Raw genomic sequence first — 21,781 nt, 5'->3', positions numbered from 1 at the left:
TCCATTCGACACAACCCCTCACCCCAGTTGTGCCACAGGGCCAGCATAATTTAGTTGGCTGCGGCTATAGAGACCAATTTGTCCAAAAGATAGCAACATTCTCATCTCCTTTACGTGACTATCTATAAGGCGCCACCTCAACTATTTGATTAATGTCACCTTTACTGCTAAAATTGTTTATACTCCACCAAGACTTTCCATTACCACAAGTATTGTTCAAGTCAGTATAGTTTAACTCCTGAAATACATGGGAATGCACGAAAAAAACACACACTACAATCACATTTGAAAACACCAAAAGTAATTTTCTGTCCCTACAAGAAAAATTATGGCAATTCGCAGACCTGTCAACATTGATTTACTGTTGTGTGAAGCTGGAGTTCCACAGTAAATTGACACATCTCAATTACATGTTCCATCCAAAATCATTGCACAAAACACCACCAGTATAACATCTTGTGCAACACAGATATTTAGTGAAAACAGCTTACCAACTATTCACACATCACATCACAAAATTGACACGGTATCATAAAAACTGATCCCCACTTTCTGTAAAATAATCACAGATGAAGTACAGCAAATTTTTCTCATATAATACAGAGATCGTTGCTAACTATTCGATAAAATGAAATAGTTGATACGCTTAATAAATACTGCAATGAGTATCTGATGATGCATTATAACATGATCTAAGTGACTGGGATTTAGTTATCACTCAATTCAATCCATCTCAGGTTGAGAGAGAATATGTGCAGTCTATGTATTCAGAGAGAAAAGAAAAGTTTGAAGTACAAATATCATCCTTTATTGCATTCATTTTACTATTAATTGCTATTATTAGCCATTTTCAAGCGCCATATGTAAAGGAAGCATTTAGCATATACATTTTATCTGCTGCATCTGTCAGCAATGGCGACAAGGATTCTCATTATCACACCACCAGCAACACAGTTTTGCTAGTTTACACCTAGGGTAGTACTTGTGGCAAAGAACATTCTCCCTGCCGCCACGTAGGGTAACGTGGTTGGAACTAGTGGCATATAGGGTCATGTGGCGAGAACCAGTGGTCTCCAGAGCAGTGTAAGTGTAAATAGGCCTGTATAGTGAACAACAGGCAGACTCCTGTGTTTGCTTGCTCTATATTATCAAGTTATATTCTGACTGCATCAGCTACAACTATGGATCTGAAAATGTAGCATCTCCTTTTAGTAAAAATCTGCATATATTTTTGGCAAAATTGCATCTATTTTTTTAAATGATCAGACAGACCAATTAAAAGATCACACTAAGTGCTTGTAGATGGAGCCTGAGTGCTTTAGAACTGACCGTAAAAAGAAAAAAAAAGTGGTGATATACAATCTTTTTCACTGGAATGCACAGTTTCTGAGTCCATCCAAACTTTCAACAAATGATTGTTTTTGTTCTGAAGCTGTAGCATTTTCCCAACAGTGAACAGAGTGCTTCTCTAATTTGAGGTGTTCCTCAATATTAAGTTTTCTATTCCCACTTAATCTTCACCTAAATTCGACGATTACAAAACTTGCAGAATATTGTTTTCAATTCTTTGTGGGCATTTGTAGCCATGTTAGCCATGGACCCACTGTCGACAATGCTAAAAATAAAACTGACATGGTATTTAGCACAGAAATTGAACAAAAAACAATGCATTTCCAGATCAATGGAAGACTTTTGATGTCAATTCATACCTCAGCATTCCTCCACAATTTCTACTCCCACACCTTCCTCCAATACCAAAATGACAATTCCTTGATGCCTCATCATGTGTTCTACCAATTGATCTCTTCTTTTAGTCAAGTTATGCATAAATTTCTTTTCTCTCCAATCTGATTCAGTACCTCTTCAACAGTCATACGAGCTACCCATCTAATCTTCAGCATTCTCCTTTAGCACCAAGTTTCAAAACCTACTATTCTTTTCTTGTCTAAACTGCTTATCATCCATGCTACACACTAGATGGAAAATTCAGAAAAAGTCTTCCTAATACTTAAATATATAATCAGTGCTAGTAAATTCTTCTTTTTCATATTGCTTTCCTTGCTATAGCCAGTCCACATTTCATATCCCCTCTAATATCAGCAGTTCTTTTGCTGCCCACCCAAAAAGCAAAAGACATCTTATATCCTAATCTAATTCCCTCACTGTCCCCGATTTAATTCGGCTACATTCCATCACCCTTGTTTCACTTCTGTTGATGATCATCTTAAAACCTCTTTTTAATAAGCTACCCATTCCATTCAACTGCTCTTCCAAGTCCTTTGCTGATTCTGAAAATTACAATCACTGCCATTATACCTTGGAGTTTTTATTTCTTCTCCTTGAACTTTAATTCTGTCTCCACTTTTTACTTTGATTTCCTTTACTGCTCATTTAATGCACAGATTGAATAAGCTCGAGGATGGGCTATAACCCTTTCTCACTCTCTGCTCTATTACTACTTCCCTTTCATGTGCTTTTTACTCTTATAACTGCAGTGGTTTCTGTACTAGACTTATACCAACTTCTGCTTCTTGTATTTTATCCCTGCTTTCTTCAGAATTTCAGGGAATGTATTTATGTCAGTACTGTCAAAACCTTTCTCTAAGTCTACACATTCTACAAACATAAGTAAAGACTCTCTCTAAGGTCAGTGTCTACCACTTTTTTCATTCTTCTGCAAATAATTTGTACCAGCATTTTCCAACCATGACTTATTAAACTGATAGTTTGGTAATATTCACATGCGCTGTCTACAGAATTGGTATTACTACATATTCTTGAAGTCTAAGGGTATTTTGCCTGTCTCACATATCTTGCACACCTCGTAAAACGGTTCTGTCGTAGCTCGCTCTCCCAAGGATCTCGATAATTCTGAGGGAAACTAGTCAACTCCAGGGGCTTTGTTTTCAGTTAGATCTTTCAGTACTCTATCAAATCCTTCTCACAGTCATCATATCTTCCATCTCTTCTTCGTCTACTTCCTTTTCCCTTCCTATGATATTCTCTTCAAGTTCATTTCCCTTGCAGGGCCCACGTATATTGCTGTGAGCTATTGTGCATGCAGCTTACTGTAGTGGGTGTAGTGGTAAGTATCGCTGCCTGGAGTGCTGCGGGCCACCATTCGTACATGACAACCAGAAATTATTTGTTATTTAGTACCAATCATTTCTGGATCATTCTTGAAATTTCCTATGTTTGTACATTCTGGAATATTTGATGTTTGTATGAAGAGCTGCACTCTCTGTCCAGGAGATCAGTCCTGCTCTGGCTTTAGGTTGGTGTCAGTAATAAATGTGCTTTAATGCTAAGTGCTATCTTTCATCGATGACCCCGCTTTTGGATTTGGACACCTTTCAGCTATCAACTCCTTGCTTAGTATTGGCTTGCTGTTGAACTCTTAGCATTCATACAGCTGCTTCTCTTCTGTTTAATCTCCCTGCAGGTGGTATCTATCTATCTATCTACCTTTGTTACACATGCTTCAACCACCTTGCATTTGTCCTCTGGCCATTTCTGCTAAGCCATTTTGCACTTTCCGCTAACATTATTTCTTAGACATCTTTATTCCATTTCAGCTGCTTTACTTGCTGTATGTTTATGTTTTCTCCTTTTGTCAATGAAATTCAAACTCTCTTGTGTTATCCAAGGATTTCTACTGGACCTTGCATTTTTATCTATCTGCTATCTTAACTTTTCATCCCTCAAAGCTACCCATTTGTCTTCTACTGTAAGCCCTTCCCCTGTTTCAGCTGTAAGTTGCCTAATGTTCCCTCTGAAACTCTCAAAAATATCTGGTTCTTTTAAATTATCCAGGTCCCATTTCTTTAATTTATTTCCTTTTGGCTATTTCTTAAGTTTTAAGTTACAACAACAATTCATAACCAACAAATTATAGTCATAGTCCACATCTGCCCCTGGAGAAGTTTCTCAGTTTACTATCTGTTTAACCATTATATAATCAAGATGAAACCTTCCAGTGTTCTTGGGTCTTCTCCATGTACACAACCTTCTTTCATGATTCTTAAACCAGGTGTTAGCCATGACTAAACTATGCTCTGTGGAAAATTCTGCCAGACAGCTTCCTCTTTTGTCCCTTTCTCCCAGTCTAAAGTATCCTATTATTTTTCCTTCTCTTCCTTAATTATATGAACCATTTCTTTCATCTCAATCATCATATATTCTTTCAATTGTTCATAATCTGCAGAGCTAGTTGGCATGAAAATTTGTACTACCGTGGTGGGTGCTTGATTTGTGTTTATCCTGTTATGACAACGCAGTCACTACACTGTTCATAGTAACATATACAGAGTCATATGTTCTTCTTCATTATTAACTTACTGCTGAACTATCCCTATCTGGTTGTGTATTTATAACCTATACTTTCTCAACCAGAAATCCTATTCTTCCTGCCACTGCACTTCACTAATTCCCATTACATCTAATCTCAACCGATTCATTTTCTTTTTCACATTCTCTACCTTCTGTACCTAATTACAGGACCTAAAATTCCACCTTCTGAGCCACAGAATGACAGTTTTGTTTTCCTGCTGACAATTTCGTCCTGAGCAGCCCCTGCTCACAGATCCAGTCGTGAGACTTCCTTACCTCTGTAATATTTTACCCAAGAGGTTGCCATCATCATTTAACCGGACAGAAGAGCTGTATGCTCTCGGGAAAAATCAAGGCTGTAGTTTCCCATAGCTTTTAGTCGTTCACATTACCTGTACAGCAAGCCCATGTTGGCTATAGCAACAAGGGAAGATCAGTCACCACCTATACTGTTGCCCCTGCATCAACTGAAAAGGCTGCCACCTCTCTTCAGGAACCGTATGTTTGTCTGGCCTCTCCACAGATACCTTTCCATTGTGGTTGCACTTATGGTTGACTATCTGCATTGTTGAGGCACTCAAGATACCCCACCATGGCAAGGTCCATGGAGGGCGAATGAATGTACTACATCTCAATGGTTGCAATGAGGCAATATGGAATCCACAGTGTTATGAGATGAATGCAACAATACAAGAACTTCTGAAATCCTAAGAGGAGTGACTGAAATCACAAAAGCAATACCACCACTAGCAGATAGCCATGAAGCATCTAAAAATGGCCTTGCTGCAACAACAATGAGCAGCTATATTCACAGTGACACTTACAGTTTCACCACAACTATCATTTTAGAATGGTACTGGTGACTAGGACATGTAGTGCATCATATGTATCACCAATCTGCCACTTCTGATCTTCAAAAATATTTTGGTCCTCTTGGTAATCTCAGGAAACAGTATGCCATCTTAGAAAATTAACCTCCTTCACAATCCTGATAGATAAATTGTCCTCCAGCGTCAGAGAAGGGCTTTCAGAATATTATAGTTGCAGAATGTTTTCCAAATTAGGATTCCACCACCATCAGATATTACAGTCTGAATTGGCTGTGGCTGGGTATCAAAACTTATAAGGATTGAGTCATCAATGTAATTTTGTGTGTGAAAATTAACTATGTAAACAACTGGACATTGCTTCTCTAATCAGAGACTGGTTTCTTTGCTAAGCATCTGGTAAAGAAGTGCATACTCAGATGTTAATGTTTACGAATCCATCTTTGGACAAAGTCCTCAGGTTTCTGCAAAGTTAAGAATTCTCACTGAGATTGAAAAGTGATGGCAAACACTCTCTGAAGTTTCTGAATTGTGCACAAGTATAAGGGTCAAACAAACAGACAGCTAAGGAAAGAAATAGCAAAAAATTGAGTACACAGAGGTATCCAATTGTGGGGAAAATTATCAAACAACATACTCACAGCACTGTTTGGATTTCGAGTCTTCTTCCTCAGGTGACACTAATCATAGTTTAGCCTCAAATACTCATCGAGCGAATGTTATCTTCTTGTCCTGAGTGTTTTGTGTGGCACTCATGTCATCACTGTCTTAAGTAGCGTGTAATATGCTTCTATTATGAGACATCTACATCTACATCTACACTCTGCAAACCACCAAGAGGTGCATGGCAGAGGGTATGTCCCATTGAATCAGTTATTAGTGTTTCTTCCTGTTCCATTCACTTATGAAGCACGGGAAGAATGATTCTTTGAATTTTGGTAAACATTTTTGGAAAGCAGTGATCAATTAATTGTTATATTTTGACTAAAGTTCAGTCTTGATCACATCATGTATGTTTTAATAATATAGGTAACCGGTTTCGGTTCTTTCTACAAAACCATCATCAGACCTGTGGATAAATTTTAAGCAATACTAGATACCAATCTTTAAATAAAATGAAAGTGTCTAATGATGTCAAAATTTAACAAGATAAAATAAAATTAATTACACCCATGGCTCCCTTAGGATGGTAGGCGGAGCTCTCCTCGCTGCTACGCAGTCAACTGATGGTTATGAGTGCTGAGCAAGAGCTTAAATATGCAGAGGCTCCGCCTACTTCCTGTCACACTACTTCATTTTTAATAAAGTACAACAATCACAAAGTACTCCACTAATAGGTAATCCAAAATATATGAAGATGACATATATGGGAAACACATCAGATAGAATTACTAATTTATTCAAAAATTCTGGAATAACAATAGCATTTACAACTGACAATACTTTACAACAAAAATTAAGACATACCGTAAGTAAAGATAATGGAAAATCTACCAGATCAGGAGTGTACAAGATACAATGTAGAGACTGTGAGAAAATATATATCGGCCAAACAGGTCGAAATTTTGCAGTAAGGTACAAAGAACATACGTTGGGTACCTCATGAACAAAGTCTGTATTTGGCCATCATATAGCATTCAATAATCATGCTGAGGGGACAATAGAACAGAATTTACAAGTTCTTCATTATGCAAATAAAGGCTTACTTATGAATATCCTAGAAGAAATCGAGATATATGCTCATTTGAAAACCAAATCATCAATGCTGCTCAATGAACAACTAGATTTTCGCGAAAAATATTATTACGACCTTTTTGACGAAATTTTATAATAAAAGCATCTACTCTTTTGTTTTTAAAAAATATAAGACTAGTTATACCCATGGCAAAAGCAATGTATGTAAAATATGCTGCACAACATAAAAAAAAAATTACTAATTGACATTGATTATTATAAAAACTATTAGATCGATGATTTTAAAAAAAATTTAATCAGCAGTCTCATCAGTTATTCCGATATACATAATGTGGAACGTACTCGTGGCTGCTACCCTACTGCTATAAAGAATATTGCTATAAAAACTACAGTTAAAATAAGACGATTCTGCAGCATCCAACAAAGATGCAATTGTGATGTAGGCGACTCGGTATAATCGATATATACCACAACGCCAAGGACTTTCACATCTTTGATGTAACTGGCACTGTAATAGTATTAAGGTTGCCCATAGAGGGCACAACTATTACACTTCGTAGTTCACTGTTTTTATCCAAAATTTAAATAAGCTGTAGACATACTAACTATCTGATAATCAGACATTTAAATGAATCAATTTTATGTTATTAGTGTATTTCCTACTTTTATACCTTGACGATGGCGTCATATTATGAACGCTGATTGGCAGTTGTGAAGTAGTGTGACAGGAAGTAGGCGGAGCCTCTGCATATTTAAGCTCGTGCTCAGCACTCATAACCATCAGTTGACTGCGTAGCAGCGAGGAGAGCTCCGCCTACCATCCTAAGGGAGCCATGGGTATAATTAATTTTATTTTATCTTGTTAAATTTTGACATCATTAGACACTTTCATTTTATTTAAAGATTGGCATCTAGTATTGCTTAAAATTTATCAACAGGTCTGATGATGGTTTTGTAGAAAGAACCAAAACCAGTTACCTATATTATTAAAACATACATGATGATTCTTTGAATGCCTCTGCATGTGTGTGCAGTAATTATTCTAATCTTATCCTCACGATCCCTATGTGAGCAATATTTAGGGGCTTGTAGAATATTCCTAGAGTAATTGCTTAAAGTAGTTTATTGAAACTTTGTTAACAGACTTTCTAGGGTAGTTTACTTCTATCTTCAAGACGCTTCCAGTTCAGTTCCTTCAGTATTTCTGAGACACTCTCCCATGGATTAAACAAACCTGTGACCATTCGTGCTACCCTTCTTTGTATACGTTCAATATCCTCTGTTAGTCCTATTTACCTCACACTTAAGCAATATTCTAGAACCGGTTGCACGAGTGATTTGTAAGCAATTTCTTTTGTAGGTTGATTGCACTTCCGCAGTATTCTACAAGTAAACCAAAGTCTACCACTGCTTTACCCATGACTGGTCCTATGAGAGCATTCCATTTCATATACCTACAAACTATTACAACCAGGTATTTGTATCAGTTGGCCAATTCCAACAGTGACTCATTGGTATTATAGTCAGAGGATACTACACTTTTTTGTTTTGTGAAGTGCAAAATTGTACATTTCTGAGCATATAGAGCAAGTTGCCAATCTCTGCACTATGTTGAAACCTTATCAAGATATGACTGAATAGTTACGCAGCTTCTTTCAGATAGTACTTATTTATACAGAACTGCATGATCTGCAAAAAGCCTGATTTTACTATTAATATTGTCTGCAGTGTCATTAATGTACAATACAAACAGCAAGGGTCCCATCACATTTCCCTGGGGCACATTCAAAGTTAATTCTACATCTGATGATCTCCCTCCATCCAAGATAACATGCTGTGTTCTCCCTATCAAAAACTCTTCAAGCTATTCACAAATTTCACTTGATACCCCATATGACTGTACTTTTGATAATATGTGTAGATCCACTACTGAGTCAAATGCTTTTCGGAAATCAAGAAATACTGCATCTACCTGGTTGCCTTGATCCAAAGCTGTCAGTATGTCATGTGAGAAAAGTGCAAGTTGGGTTTCACATGATCTATGTTTTCAAAATCCATGCTGGCTGGTATTGAGGAGGTCATTCTGTTCAAGATTATGTCTGAACTCAGAATATGTTCTAAGACTCAACAAAAAATCGATATCAAGGATACTGTTTGGTAGTTTTGTGGATCATTTCTACTACCCTCCTTGTACACGGGTATGAATATTGCTTTTTCCATAAACTGGGCACAGGATTGGCTTTGATGAATCTATGATATAGTTAGAAGAGGGGCCAACACAGCTGCAAATTCAGTATAGACTCTGACAGGGATTCCATTGGGCCGTGGAATTGTTCAGTTTTAATGATTTCAGCTGTTTCTTCAACACCGCTGACATTAATACTAGTTTCATTCATCTTTTCAGTGGTATGAGGATTAAATTGGAGCATTTCACCTGGGTTTTCCTTTGTAAAGGAACATTTGAAAACAGAGTTAAGCATTTTTGCATTTGCTTTGCTACCCTCAATTTCAGTTCCTGTCTTATTCAGTAGGGAGACTAATAGCCTTTACATATGACCAGAAATTCTCTGGGTTCTGTGAAACATCATTTGATAATATTCTGGTACAGTAGTCACTGAACGCTTCAAACAATGCTCTCTTTACAGCCAAACATGTTTCATTCATCATCTCTCTATCTATAGCTCTACATCTTGTTTTACACACATTATGCAGTAATCTCCAAAATGGCTCTGAGCACTATGGGACTTAACTCCTGAGGTCATCAGTCCCCTAGAACTTAGAACTACTTAAATCTAACTAACCTAAGGACGTCACACACATCCATGCCCGAGGCAGGCTTCGAACCTGCGACCGTAGCGGTCGCGCCGTTCCAGACTGTAGCGTCTAGAACCACTCGTCCACTACGGCCGGCCAGTAATCTCCATTTCTTTACAGTGACTGCATACCATGGAAGTTCCCTACCATTATGAACTGTTCTACTAGATACATATCTATCCACTGTGTGGTCACCCATTCTTTTAAACTTGAGCCAGAGTTCCTCTACATGCTCCTGCCCTCTGATGAATGTTTCAAGTCCCTAAATGAGATATGACACTACTGATTTTTTATATAGTTTACTGAACATATGTATCTTTCTGCTTGTCTTAGTTGTCCTTTGTACTTGGGTAATCATTGCTGCAACAACTGTGTCATGGTCACTGATACGAGTTTCAATATAGACATCCGCAAAGAGGACAAGTCTATTTGTTGCCATTAGATCCAATATATTTCTATCATGAGTGAGGTTCCTAACTATGTGTTCTAGGTAGTTTTCAGGGAAGGCATTTGGTAAAGTTTCACAGGATGTCTTATCACCACTAACAAAGCTGTAATTTTCCCAATTAACTGTTGGATGATTATAGTCTCCACTAATAATGATTGGGGAACTTACGTATAAGCGAACTAATGTTTTCTCTAAAGTTTTCAGTTAAATTGGTGATGAAGATGATATGTGGTCATATTAGTAGTGCTTCCAATTACTGTGCTCCATGTAAGGCCAAAAAGCAATCCGTGAATAAAATTCAAACTTAGTAAATATGGAAACAGGCAATCCACAAAAATTGTTAATAGGCTTACAAATCTCAGGTAAAACAAAACGGATAAAGCAGCTTCTGTGTCACTTAACAACTGAGATGCATATATAGTTCCTGGATCTCCTCCATTACAGCATCATGTAAGTGTGTAGCCAGAAAAATTTACTTTTTGATTACTATTTCATTGAATACTGACATAATTTTTTTGCTTAGACACTTTCAATCAGTTTGGATTCTTAAGTAAAGTGAAAATCCACTGAGTATCCACTGAGTTTCTGTTCCAAGTTCACAGGCCTTTTTTACTTTTGGGTCAGGCTGTGCAGCTCAGACACACATCAAGCCACCTGCATGTACTTGTTTTGCCCAAGTCCAACCTACACCAAATCCTCCATGATGGAGTTAAGCCTACAGCCTACAGAAATGAAACACATTATGCCCATCTCATCTACCTGCTGGGCATGTCTGATGTTAGTAGTTGTCTGGAATGCAAATGGCACCCAGACTGGGGGGGGGGGGGGGGGGGGGGGAGGCTTAAAAGCACTAAATTCTCAAATTGTAGCACACACATTTCTGATGCCTTACACAGAAGATTTATTCTCCAAACTACAAGTAGGCGAGTGCTACACCAAAGACAATCTGACTGATGCATATTTACAATTTCCACTTGGAATTTTCCATGGCCCCATCATCTTTCAATGCTGTCGAAAATGGCTGATAATCAATTTTCCTGCGTGTTGCAATTATCCTGGTTACATAACTGTCAAGGGGCTAATACATATGAAGATATGGGGAACATTTACACAATAGTAACTATATTGTAGAATGTGAACCAGAGAAGCAATCTAAAGAAATGTCACTTTTCCAACAATCTGTGGAATACCTAAATGGCAATAATCACCAAAAAGGATATTCTTCCCAACTGATAGAATGTAAAAGCCATCAAGAGTATGCTTCCACCTCGCAACATGACTACAATCCTTGATGGAAAAAGTAAAATATTAGAACAGATTCACTGCCAATTTATCAATGGAAAACTGACCAGACTATCAACTTGAAACCATTTTCTTGAGGGCGGGGGTGGGGGTGGGGGTGAGGGGGGGGAGGGGGGGGGGAAGAGGAAAAAAGAAAAAGACTGAAGCAGGAAGTTCATATAAACTGAAAACAATGTGCAAGGCACTTTGAGAGAGGACGGGAAATGAAATGATTGGAAAATGAGTCAAAGGGACACAAGCTACCAGTGTAATGAGCATTAAGTCACAATGAGTAAACAACAATGCTTCAAAATATACCACATATGACAGAAAATTATACATGAAAGGCCCCTAAATATGATTTCTGTGCATAAAATAAACACTACATTTCATTGTTAAATATTTTTGTGTAAAAGATCCATCTTTGCTTCTAAAAATTCTGTGCATGCACCATGGGCCAGTTTTTTTTTTTTTATATTATTTTCAAAAACAATGATATAAGAGTAGAGCATAGCACACCACTTTCAACTAGAAAGTATGACTTTATGATTAATGTAAATGTCACTTCCATACTATAAACTTTCTAAGACTTACTATAGCTTAAGATATGGTAAAAAATGGTAAGGCTTTTCAACACAACTTTGCAGGACCTAATATTTTAAGCAAAGGACAATGGTTTCATAGGTCTAGAATGGAAGAAACAATAGAAAGTACATGAAATAATTCAAAACTGACAACAGGTGACTAGAAAACACAAACTCCTGACAACTGCTGATAATTAATTGTTTGAAATTTTTACAGCAAGGATGATAACTAAACCTAAGGAGAAAAAGGTGTAATTAAAAAAGAAGTATGAAAAGCTACAATGGAGAAACAAATTGTGCAAATGGAGGGAAAAGATAGAAATTATTGAAAAATGAGATCACACAGCGAAAGAATACAACATAAATACAAATGTCAAAACAATCAGAGGCTCACACAAGGTCTCAGTTAAAAGTAATGTATATAGAAGAGTGGAATAGGCATCATTAACTGCATGTGGTAATCTCATGTGGTTGTACATCAAGTTTTCCAGGACACAACACATTAACCTTTCTCCCTGGAAGTGTCACAAATATTAACTGATGCCCTAATTGTTTCAGTCACTGTGGAAAAGGGGAACAAGGGAAGACTATGAAAGAGAATGTAGATCAAAACTGAAGATTCTTACATAAAATTGCTATTATGGGAGATGCAACAATAGCAGACTTTCTATTTTAGTACTGCTGGTGCAAGCTACCACTGCCGCCCCTCCCCCTTCCCCCTCCCACACACACACACCATTCAAACATACAAGAAAAACTGCATAACTTTTGGAATTATTACTTCCCTTCTCAGGGAAGAAAGAGGAGCAAATTGGAGAATTTGAAAAAGGAGGGGCAGGTCATTAAGAGGGTTCCCTCTGTTCTGAAGACAAGGATAAAGGAGGAGGTGTTCAGAGATACAAGGATGAAGGAAGAGGTGTTAGAGAGACAAGGTAGTCCCTCTCATTCTCAGGTTTTAGGGATCTGCTCCTCCTCTTGAAGTTTCCCTAATGTATCCCTCCTTCCTCCTGTGGAAGGAACTAACATTTCCACAAGCTAGACTGTTTCTTGTACAGTTAGGTTTGTGTATAGTTAATACTAAAATTTTCGACTCCAAAAAATTAGTGCTGGCCAGCCTTTCCGTCTTGTAATTTTATAGTTTCCTCAAGTTAACTTTCCTTCTGATACAGTATTACTTTTTCTTTACTTTTGGAACATTAAATGTGTTCCAAATAATGATCTGCACAACAGATCATCCTAGTTAGTTACCCTAGCATCCATCCTAAAATGCTTTCTTACATATAGTCTCTCTCATTAATCTCTGGATTCTTGTTTTTAATCAAAGAAAGGTTTGTCAGATACTGCAACAAGTTCGATAGATGGCTCTGCCGCGAAGTGGAAGGGACACAGAAAGGAGAGTTTGAAAGCAAGTGGTACAGCAAATGCAATCAAGTCTCATCTGTAGAGAGTTTACAATGTTGATATTGCACTAATAATCTACGAGGCAGGAGCCTGAAAATAAAAGTAGTTTACCTGTGTGGTTCTGGCCCACGATGTCGAGGTGGAGGCTGATGGCGGCCCAGCACTATACGGTACTGGACCGTATGTGTATTGGCACGTAAATGACGCAAATTATCAGCTTGACAGGCAGCCCACTCTGTTATGTCATATATTGCACCATCCATGCATGCATAGTAATGCCACAGGAAACCAAGCATAGAACTCTCTGCCCAAATGTCTCCCTAAAATCAAGAATGAAGTACGGTTATCATAGAAAGAGATTTCTCAACATCACATCAGCTTACATTTTTACAAACATGCCTGTGACAACTTGGAAACACAGTCCATTAAACAAATGGATTTGATGATTTCACTTAAAATATCTGTCTGGTCTTCATGCATTATGTTACAATAATGAGGCCAGGAAAAAAATGATTTTTGAGTATCAAACAACAGATAATCCAGAATGAGATAACAACATTATGAAAAGGATCCACTGCTACTTATTAAACACACACACATACACGGTTGTCTCGGTGTGCTAAGGTCTGACTGTGACTGCGTCCGAGGTGAGCAGCAGTCTATGGCAGGGTGGGCAGTGGGGCTAAAGGAGAGGCTTGGGTTGGGAAGGGGAAGGGATAGCAGGTTAGGGGTGGGGGAAGATGCTAGTGCTGCCTGTGGAAGAGTGCACAGACATGGTGGGGACAGGATAGTGGGTTGCTAAATGTGACATCATGAAGCTACACTTGGGAGGGTGGTGACAAATGGGAGGGAATAGAAGTAGAGAAGGGCAACGACCACACACATGGGCTGGCGGGATAGAAGGGTTGATGAATTTAAAACATTTGGGTGCTAACCAGTACATACATCAATGTCCTTTCTCAAGATCATTGTACTGGTGTATGAGTAGTTACCCTTGTTAAAACAAAAGGCAAAGGCCAAAAAATTACAGCTATTCATATATAATCTGCGGTGTTTCTATTCATACTGCTTCATACGTCAACAACATCAATAAAACGGTGAATGCCATTAAAATGGCTGGTTGAACATGGATATGACAGAATGAGCCATCCATCCAAAAACACATTATAGCCATTATCCAATTAAACTGGGTCGGAATCCTGATGCAATACAAAATGTCAACAATTTCCTTATTATTATTTTCCTCCTCATCCTTTCATCATCATCACCGACATGGAAGTCACCCAATGTGGCGTCACCTGAAATAAGACTAGCAACCTGGCAACCGAACTTCTCTGGATGGTGCTTTCGGTCAACAATGCCACAGAATCATTTTTCAGTTTTGTCAATGTGTGAGTTTTGCATCAAAAATCAGACCAATGTACTTCCCCACCACACTGCTTCCCAGGTATTGTTTCATGTAACTTTTTCCTGTTCCCAAAATTAGAATCAATGATGAAAGAATATATTTTGATGACGTCAAGGAGAACTCGTCAATGGTGCTGAAGGATATTCCAACAAAAGCTTTCTGAGATTACATCTCAAAATATAACCACAACTATTGCAACTGAGTGAATAAAGGAGGTGTATACTTTGAAATAAGAAGGGACTTAACACCTGTAATAAACTAAAAATATAATTAACAATAAATTTGGTCATTGTTTAACAGATCAGTTACAATATTTATAAATGATCTGAAGGATAATGTCAAAAGTTCCAAGAGGCCGTTCGCAGACAAAGCTCTTCCTGAAGTCAAAATGCTAGAAAATTACAGTGAAATTATGGATGATACAGCTCTCTCATAAACTGATAGCTCATAAAAGATCATAGCACGTGTTGCTATACTGATTTGACATTCAAGAGAGACCAAGCGAGAATGACAGTTCTCATTCATTCTTCATGTATTCTTACATTTACATTATTGCTAGCACCCTTTCATCCATGACTTCCAAGGCACTGCCAAGCCACAACATCAAACCATAAGAGAGTCTCACAGCAGATGGAGGCAAGCATTCACCATCGTGCCTTGTCGATATGCTGAAGCGACTCAGTTTTCATCAGTTTGCACATACAGCAAACCAGAGCACACAGTGGGATGTCCCACACTTAATATTAACCTAAACAACATTTTCGTTTTCCATGAACATCTTTTGTTGGCCTAAGTGGTTAGAAGCGGAATATGTTATTTGGCAGAATCGCCATGTAACACAACACAACTGAAACTGTAAATGCACAATGGCAAGTTGTAACAACACAAGTCACAGCACCACTTAATGATAACAGATAGTTACAGAGACGTTCCAAGATATATTCTACACCGTATTTGTGTAGTGAACGTGCCCTCTGTAGATGGTGGATGTGACATCAGGCGAGTGCTGCGGGAACAGGCTCTGAAAGCAAGAAGCAGGCATTCTGTTGCTGGCTGCCACGAGGACAACACATTTGTACAATGTGGAACTAGACAATGTGTTTTAACAAAAGTGTTCAATGTACGTGAAACTTTTATTTCAATCCATCATCACTTAAATTCAAATATTTAAGTTATTATTTAAAAAATTTGTAATAGAACTTTATAACATGTGGGTTTGATGTGGACATGTCTGAAAAAATCACAGGCAAACCCTGAGTCGTGATTAAGGTAATATGAGTGAAACCAGAACAATATGCAGGCAAAGAGAAATTTGAGACAAATGATATGATTTCTAAAAGATATCCTATATCTACAAAGACATCACAAGCAATGGCAGGTTTGGCGACAATAAGCTGCCAATGTAACCTCATGGCACTACTGATCATCATCATCATCATCAGCAGCAGCAGCAGCAGCAGCAGCTACAGGACAGTGGGGAGTCCAGCAAGCGAGTGCTGCAGCCACACAACAGCTGCAACTGCAACAGCAACCTACCAGCTTTGTGTGTGTTGTGGGAAACAGAAGGACACCTAAAGACAAGTATAAATGGTGAAAAGTGAACTATCTTGCATAGAGATGTTTTTTCAAAACTTGCACTGCGATTAGTGAGAATATAAAAGTTAATAAATCAACTGGAAATTGTGTAAACAAAGTCCCCAGCGTCTGTAAATCTTCAGAGAACGAAAGCAGTGTAGAGACCCTAAACAGCATTGAAATGAAAGTGGATCCTGTAAATTTAACACTGTAATCTCTAGCAAATATCATTTAGGTGAAAAAGATCAAGCAGCTGATGTTAAGAAAAGCATGCAGTCCATGGGAAATATTTTGTGGAAGGGAGAAACTGACACTAAGAACAAGCTGAAGTCTGAGATAAAAAGTAGCTCAAGCAATTACACAAGATTTAACGGCAAGGTATGGGAGTGCGATAGATAGGGTAGATGATAAGACAGAAGCTGAATGTTCCCTATTAGAGCTGGATAAAGGTGAACATTTGCAGCAGCGAAATAAATGTGACTACAACAGAGAGTAACATGTACATTGACGTAGATCAAAACTCTGTAGTTTCACCCGTAAAAACTATTTATTTTAAATGCAATGCTGATTATGGCAGAGCTGGTAGTGATTCAGATAAAGATGTATCTGATTTTTTTTAATCATGTAGAAAATGTTGATGTTGCAGAAATGTTTCTAGTAGTGAAATTTGATACAACAGCTGCAAAAATGTTTCTAGTAGTGAAACTCGATACAGCAGTCGAGATAAAAGTAGATGATACTGTAGCACCAAAGGTGTTAATATCAAATATGGGGGCACCATTGGAAACTGTTACACAATGTCAAATAGGGAAAGCTATTAATGCTACTGAATTGACGGGAACGAGTGATTGACGGGAACGAGTGATTTTTATGAAGTGATTAAGAGGTTGCAAGGAGGAAATGATATTGAACAGCTAATGAATTCAAGTTTTCCAAAGATTTGTTGTGTAAAGTAAATCAGAAAAGGTCACAGAAGGAGACATAAGAAATATACGGAAGTGAATTGGAAAGAGAGCTTTTGGAAAAGTGATGCAGACATACACTCAGTTGCTTATAAAAATATCTTAACAAAGAGATAGAGGGGCTGGTCAGTACTTACCTCAGCTCAGTACAGCCAATAGATACACAAAAAACAGAACCAAAAATTTACGTTCCTAGCTTTCGGAACAAATGTTCCTTCATCAGGGAGGAGAGAGGGGAAAGAAAGGGAAGAAGGGAAAGTAGATTCAGTTACTCACAACCCAGGTTATGAAGCAACAGGGAAAGGAAAACAGGGAGGGTAGCAAGGATGGAGGCATGGTTGTCAGAGGGAAGCCAAAGATATTCTACTGTAAGTACTGTGCCAGCTTCAAACCAAAGAGGATGCATACAGAAGTAAAGAGGTATATAGTATAAAGATAAACACAACTATGTAGGATGAAAAGATGTGTGAATGGCTAAAGAGGAAAGGGAAAGAGGAGAAGACTGAAGAGCAAATGGGAGTGAGGTGGTTTAATGTATGTTCAGTCCAGGGGGATGGCGGGATGAAAGGATGTGTTGGAGTGCAAGTTCCCATCTTCGCAGTTCAGAGGGACTGGTGTTGGGTGGGTGAAGCCAAATGGCACATACAGTGTAGCAGGTTCCTAGGTCCCTAGAATTATGCTGGAGGGCATGCTCCGCTACTGGGTATTGGACATCTCCTAGGTGGACAGTTCGTCTGTGTCCGTTCATGCGCTCAGCCAGTTTAGTTGTTGTCATACCGATGTAAAAGGCTGTGCAGTGCAGGCATGTCAGTTGATAAATGACATATGTAGTTTCACATGTGGCCCTGCCTTGAATTGTTATGTTTTACCATTAGCGGGGCTGGAGTAGGTGGTTGTGGGGGGATGCATGGGGCAGGTTTTGCAGCGGGGTCGGTTACAGGGGTAGGAACCGCTGGGTAGAGAAGGTAGTCTGGGAATATTGTAGGGTTTAACAAGGATGTTACGGAGGTTAGGGGGGCGACGAAAGGCAACTCTGGGTGGTGTGGGGAGAATTTTGTCAAGGGATGATCTCATTTCAGGGGTTGACTTGAGAAAGTCATATCCCTGGTGGAGTAATTTGTTGATGTTTTCGAGGCCAGGATAATATTGGGTGACAAGGGGGATGCTTCTGTGTGGTCTGGGGATAGGAACATTGTTGTTGGACGGGGAGGAATGTATTGCTCGGGACATCTGTTTGTGGACAAGGTCTTCAGGATAGTTGCGAGAGAGGAAAGCACTGGTTAGGTTATTGGTGTAATTGTTGAGGGATTCGTCACTGGAGCAGATACGTTTGCCACGAATACCTAGGCTGTAGGGAAGGGAGCGTTTCATGTGGAATGGATGGCAGCTATCAAAGTGAAGGTACTGTTGTTTGTTTGTGGGTTTGATATGGACAGAGGTGTGGATGTGAGCTTCAACAAGATGAAGGTCAACATCCAGGAAGGTGGCTTGGGTTTTGGAGAAGGACCAGGTGAAATTCAGATTCGAAAAGGAGTTGAGGGTATGGAGGAAATTAAAGAGTGTTTCTTCACCATGAGTCCAGACCACAAAGATGTCATCTATAAACCTATACCAGGCCACGGGAAGCAGCTGTTGGGTCTTCAGGAAAGCCTCCTCCATGCGGTCCATGAAGAGGTTGGCATAGGACGGAGCCATCCTGGTTCCCATGGCCGTTCCCCTGATTTGTTTGTAGGTCTGGCCTTCAAAAGTGAAGTAATTATGGGTGAGGATGAAGTTGGTAAGTGTGGTAAGGAACGAGGTTTTTGGAAGATCTTCGGGTGGGCGGACTTCCAGAACCTTCAATCCTTAGCCCTTACCCAACTTGTCCTGAATCTCTACACTACTTCATGTAACCACCACTCCTAACAGCTCCTATCTCTCTTCAAAGTCCTCCACCTCTCAAACCCTTGCTTGGAGAACACACTGAGGAACATCATCCTAGAAGCCAGCTGCAAACTTGAGTTCCATGCCACACACCACCTGAAAAAACTATCCACAGTGCTAGTGCAACACCTAAGAAGTGGGGTCCCTCTGCCTATCCCTCACAAACACCAACCACAACAGAACCTTCAACAAACCCCCCTCATAGCCAATAAACCTAGCCTAGCCACCCTACTCAATCTCCCCATCCCAGCACATACCCCACACAGACCAAATCTCAACTATAACCACAGTCAAATGCCACATATCGCCAGTCCCAATTCAGTTCTAAACCTCTCGTCCAGATCCCTCTCTCCTCCAGAGACATCTGTTCTATCAAAAGGCTTAACCTTTAGCCCCACGCCTAAATTCAATCACACTGCCCTGGTTAAAGATCTCCTCTCATTCACCCGGAACCTCAACTGGAAATATCACTTCACTACTGTCCATATCAAACCCACAAACAAACAACAGTACCTTCACTTTGATAGCTGCCATCCATTCCACATGAAACGCTCCCTTCCCTACAGCCTAGGTATTCGTGGCAAACGTTTCTGCTCCAGTGACGAATCCCTCAACAATTACACCAATAACCTAACCAGTGCTTTCCTCTCTCGCAACTATCCTGAAGACCTTGTCCACAAACAGATCTCCCGAGCAATACATTCCTCCCCGTCCAACAACAATGTTCCTATCCCCAGACCACACAGAAGCATCCCCCTTGTCACCCAATATTATCCTGGCCTCGAAAACATCAACAAATTACTCCACCAGGGATATGACTTTCTCAAGTCAACCCCTGAAATGAGATCATCCCTTGACAAAATTCTCCCCACACCACCCAGAGTTGCCTAACTGACATGCCTGCACTGCACAGCCTTTTACATCGGTATGACAACAACTAAACTGGCTGAGCGCATGAACGGACACAGACGAACTGTCCACCTAGGAGATGTCCAATACCCAGTAGCGGAGCATGCCCTCCAGCTGAGGTAAGTACTGGCCAGCCCCTCTATCTCTTTGTTAGTATTTGCTTCAAATTCTAGGGACCTAGGAACCTGCTACACTGTATGTGCCATTTGGCTTCACCCACCCAACACCAGTCCCTCTGAACTGCGGAGATGGGAACTTGCACTCCAACACATCCTTTCATCCCGCCATCCCCCTGGACTGAACATACATTAAACCACCTCACTCCCATTTGCTCTTCAGTCTTCTCCTCTTTCCCTTTCCTCTTTAGCCATTCACACATCTTTTCATCCTACATAGTTGTGTTTATCTTTATACTATATACCTCTTTACTTCTGTATGCATCCTCTTTGGTTTGAAGCTGGCACAGTACTTACAGTAGAATATCTTTGGCTTCCCTCTGACAACCATGTCTCCATCCTTGCTACTCTCCCTGTTTTCCTTTCCCTGTTGCTTCATAACCTGGGTTGTGAGTAACTGAATCTACTTTCCCTTCTTCCCTTTCTTTCCCCTCTCTCCTCCCTGATGAAGGAACATTTGTTCCGAAAGCTAGGAACGTAAATTTTTGGTTCTGTTTTTTGTGTATCTATCGGCTGTACTGAGCTGAGGTAAGTACTGGCCAGCCCCTCTATCTCTTTGTTAGTATTTGTTTCACATCTTTATAAAAATATCTTTTAAGACATCTGCTATGATTTTTTAATGGAAAGGTTAGGGCCGAAGAAAAGACCATAAGAGCAAGGTAAAACAGATCAAGTTTAACAGTGTGACCATGTTTTAACTAGATTCAAAGAATGTCATACATGTCTTAAGGCTTATGAATGACAAGGTTTTATTGGCTTTGTATGCATTGGACTGATTTTTAGTTTTATTAACCCTTCGAGTGGGCGTGACCAACATATGTGTCCACACACTGCTAATTTACAGTGAGATGGATGGATATATCTATCCGGTGCATTCTGTGGCTAGTAGCTAATGGGAATGACGAGGTATCTGGTACTAGTTGAGCTTAGTCTACTAGATGGCAGCTCTCTCAGGCACCACAGGACATTATGGGTTAGTTACAACATTTCCCACTTGAGCACACTTCAGCAGTATGCATACTGTGAAGCAACCACAAAAGCACACCTTTTAATTTTGTTTACCACTGTATTAGTGTCTGATCTTTTGTAATGTCAAAAGAAGTCCTTTATTAGATTTGGAGGTAGAGCAGCTGCTTTTAGAAAGTGATGATAATTTCAGTGACAGTTCTGAAAGTTTTCAAGATATGATGTTGAGGCTAGGGAAAGTGATTGCGATTCAAAATCATCTGATTATGAGACACAACTGCAGCAGGTAGTACCTACTTCAATGCATTTGTGCATCTTAGTTCAATTCATGATCAATATTTGTTCAGCGGTAGTAATGGTATAGTTGTGCCTCCAAAACGATATGATGTGATGAGTTGTTTTATGCGCTTTGTGAATGATGCTTATAGCAGAACACTCCAGGGTTCATAGTTGGCAGCATACTACAAGGGGCGAAGATAAAAT

The 21,781-nt window shown here is 39.3% G+C and overlaps 1 protein-coding gene across 2 annotated transcripts in view; it reads right to left on the bottom strand.

Moving 5' to 3' along the window:
* Window positions 1-21,781, bottom strand: part of LOC126477457 (uncharacterized) — a 195,624-nt gene that overhangs the window by 27,566 nt on the left and 146,277 nt on the right. For both annotated transcript variants that reach the window (XM_050103617.1, XM_050103618.1), the window contains exon 9: window positions 13,491-13,699. In XM_050103617.1, the coding sequence (XP_049959574.1) occupies window positions 13,491-13,699 (209 nt within the window). The remainder of the gene's footprint in view (window positions 1-13,490; window positions 13,700-21,781) is intronic.

Source organism: Schistocerca serialis, chromosome 1 (assembly GCF_023864345.2).
Source record: "Schistocerca serialis cubense isolate TAMUIC-IGC-003099 chromosome 1, iqSchSeri2.2, whole genome shotgun sequence".
Lineage (NCBI taxonomy): Eukaryota > Metazoa > Arthropoda > Insecta > Orthoptera > Acrididae > Schistocerca > Schistocerca serialis.
Note: the sequence above shows the minus strand (reverse complement) of the source record. Positions and strands in the feature narration are given on the sequence as shown.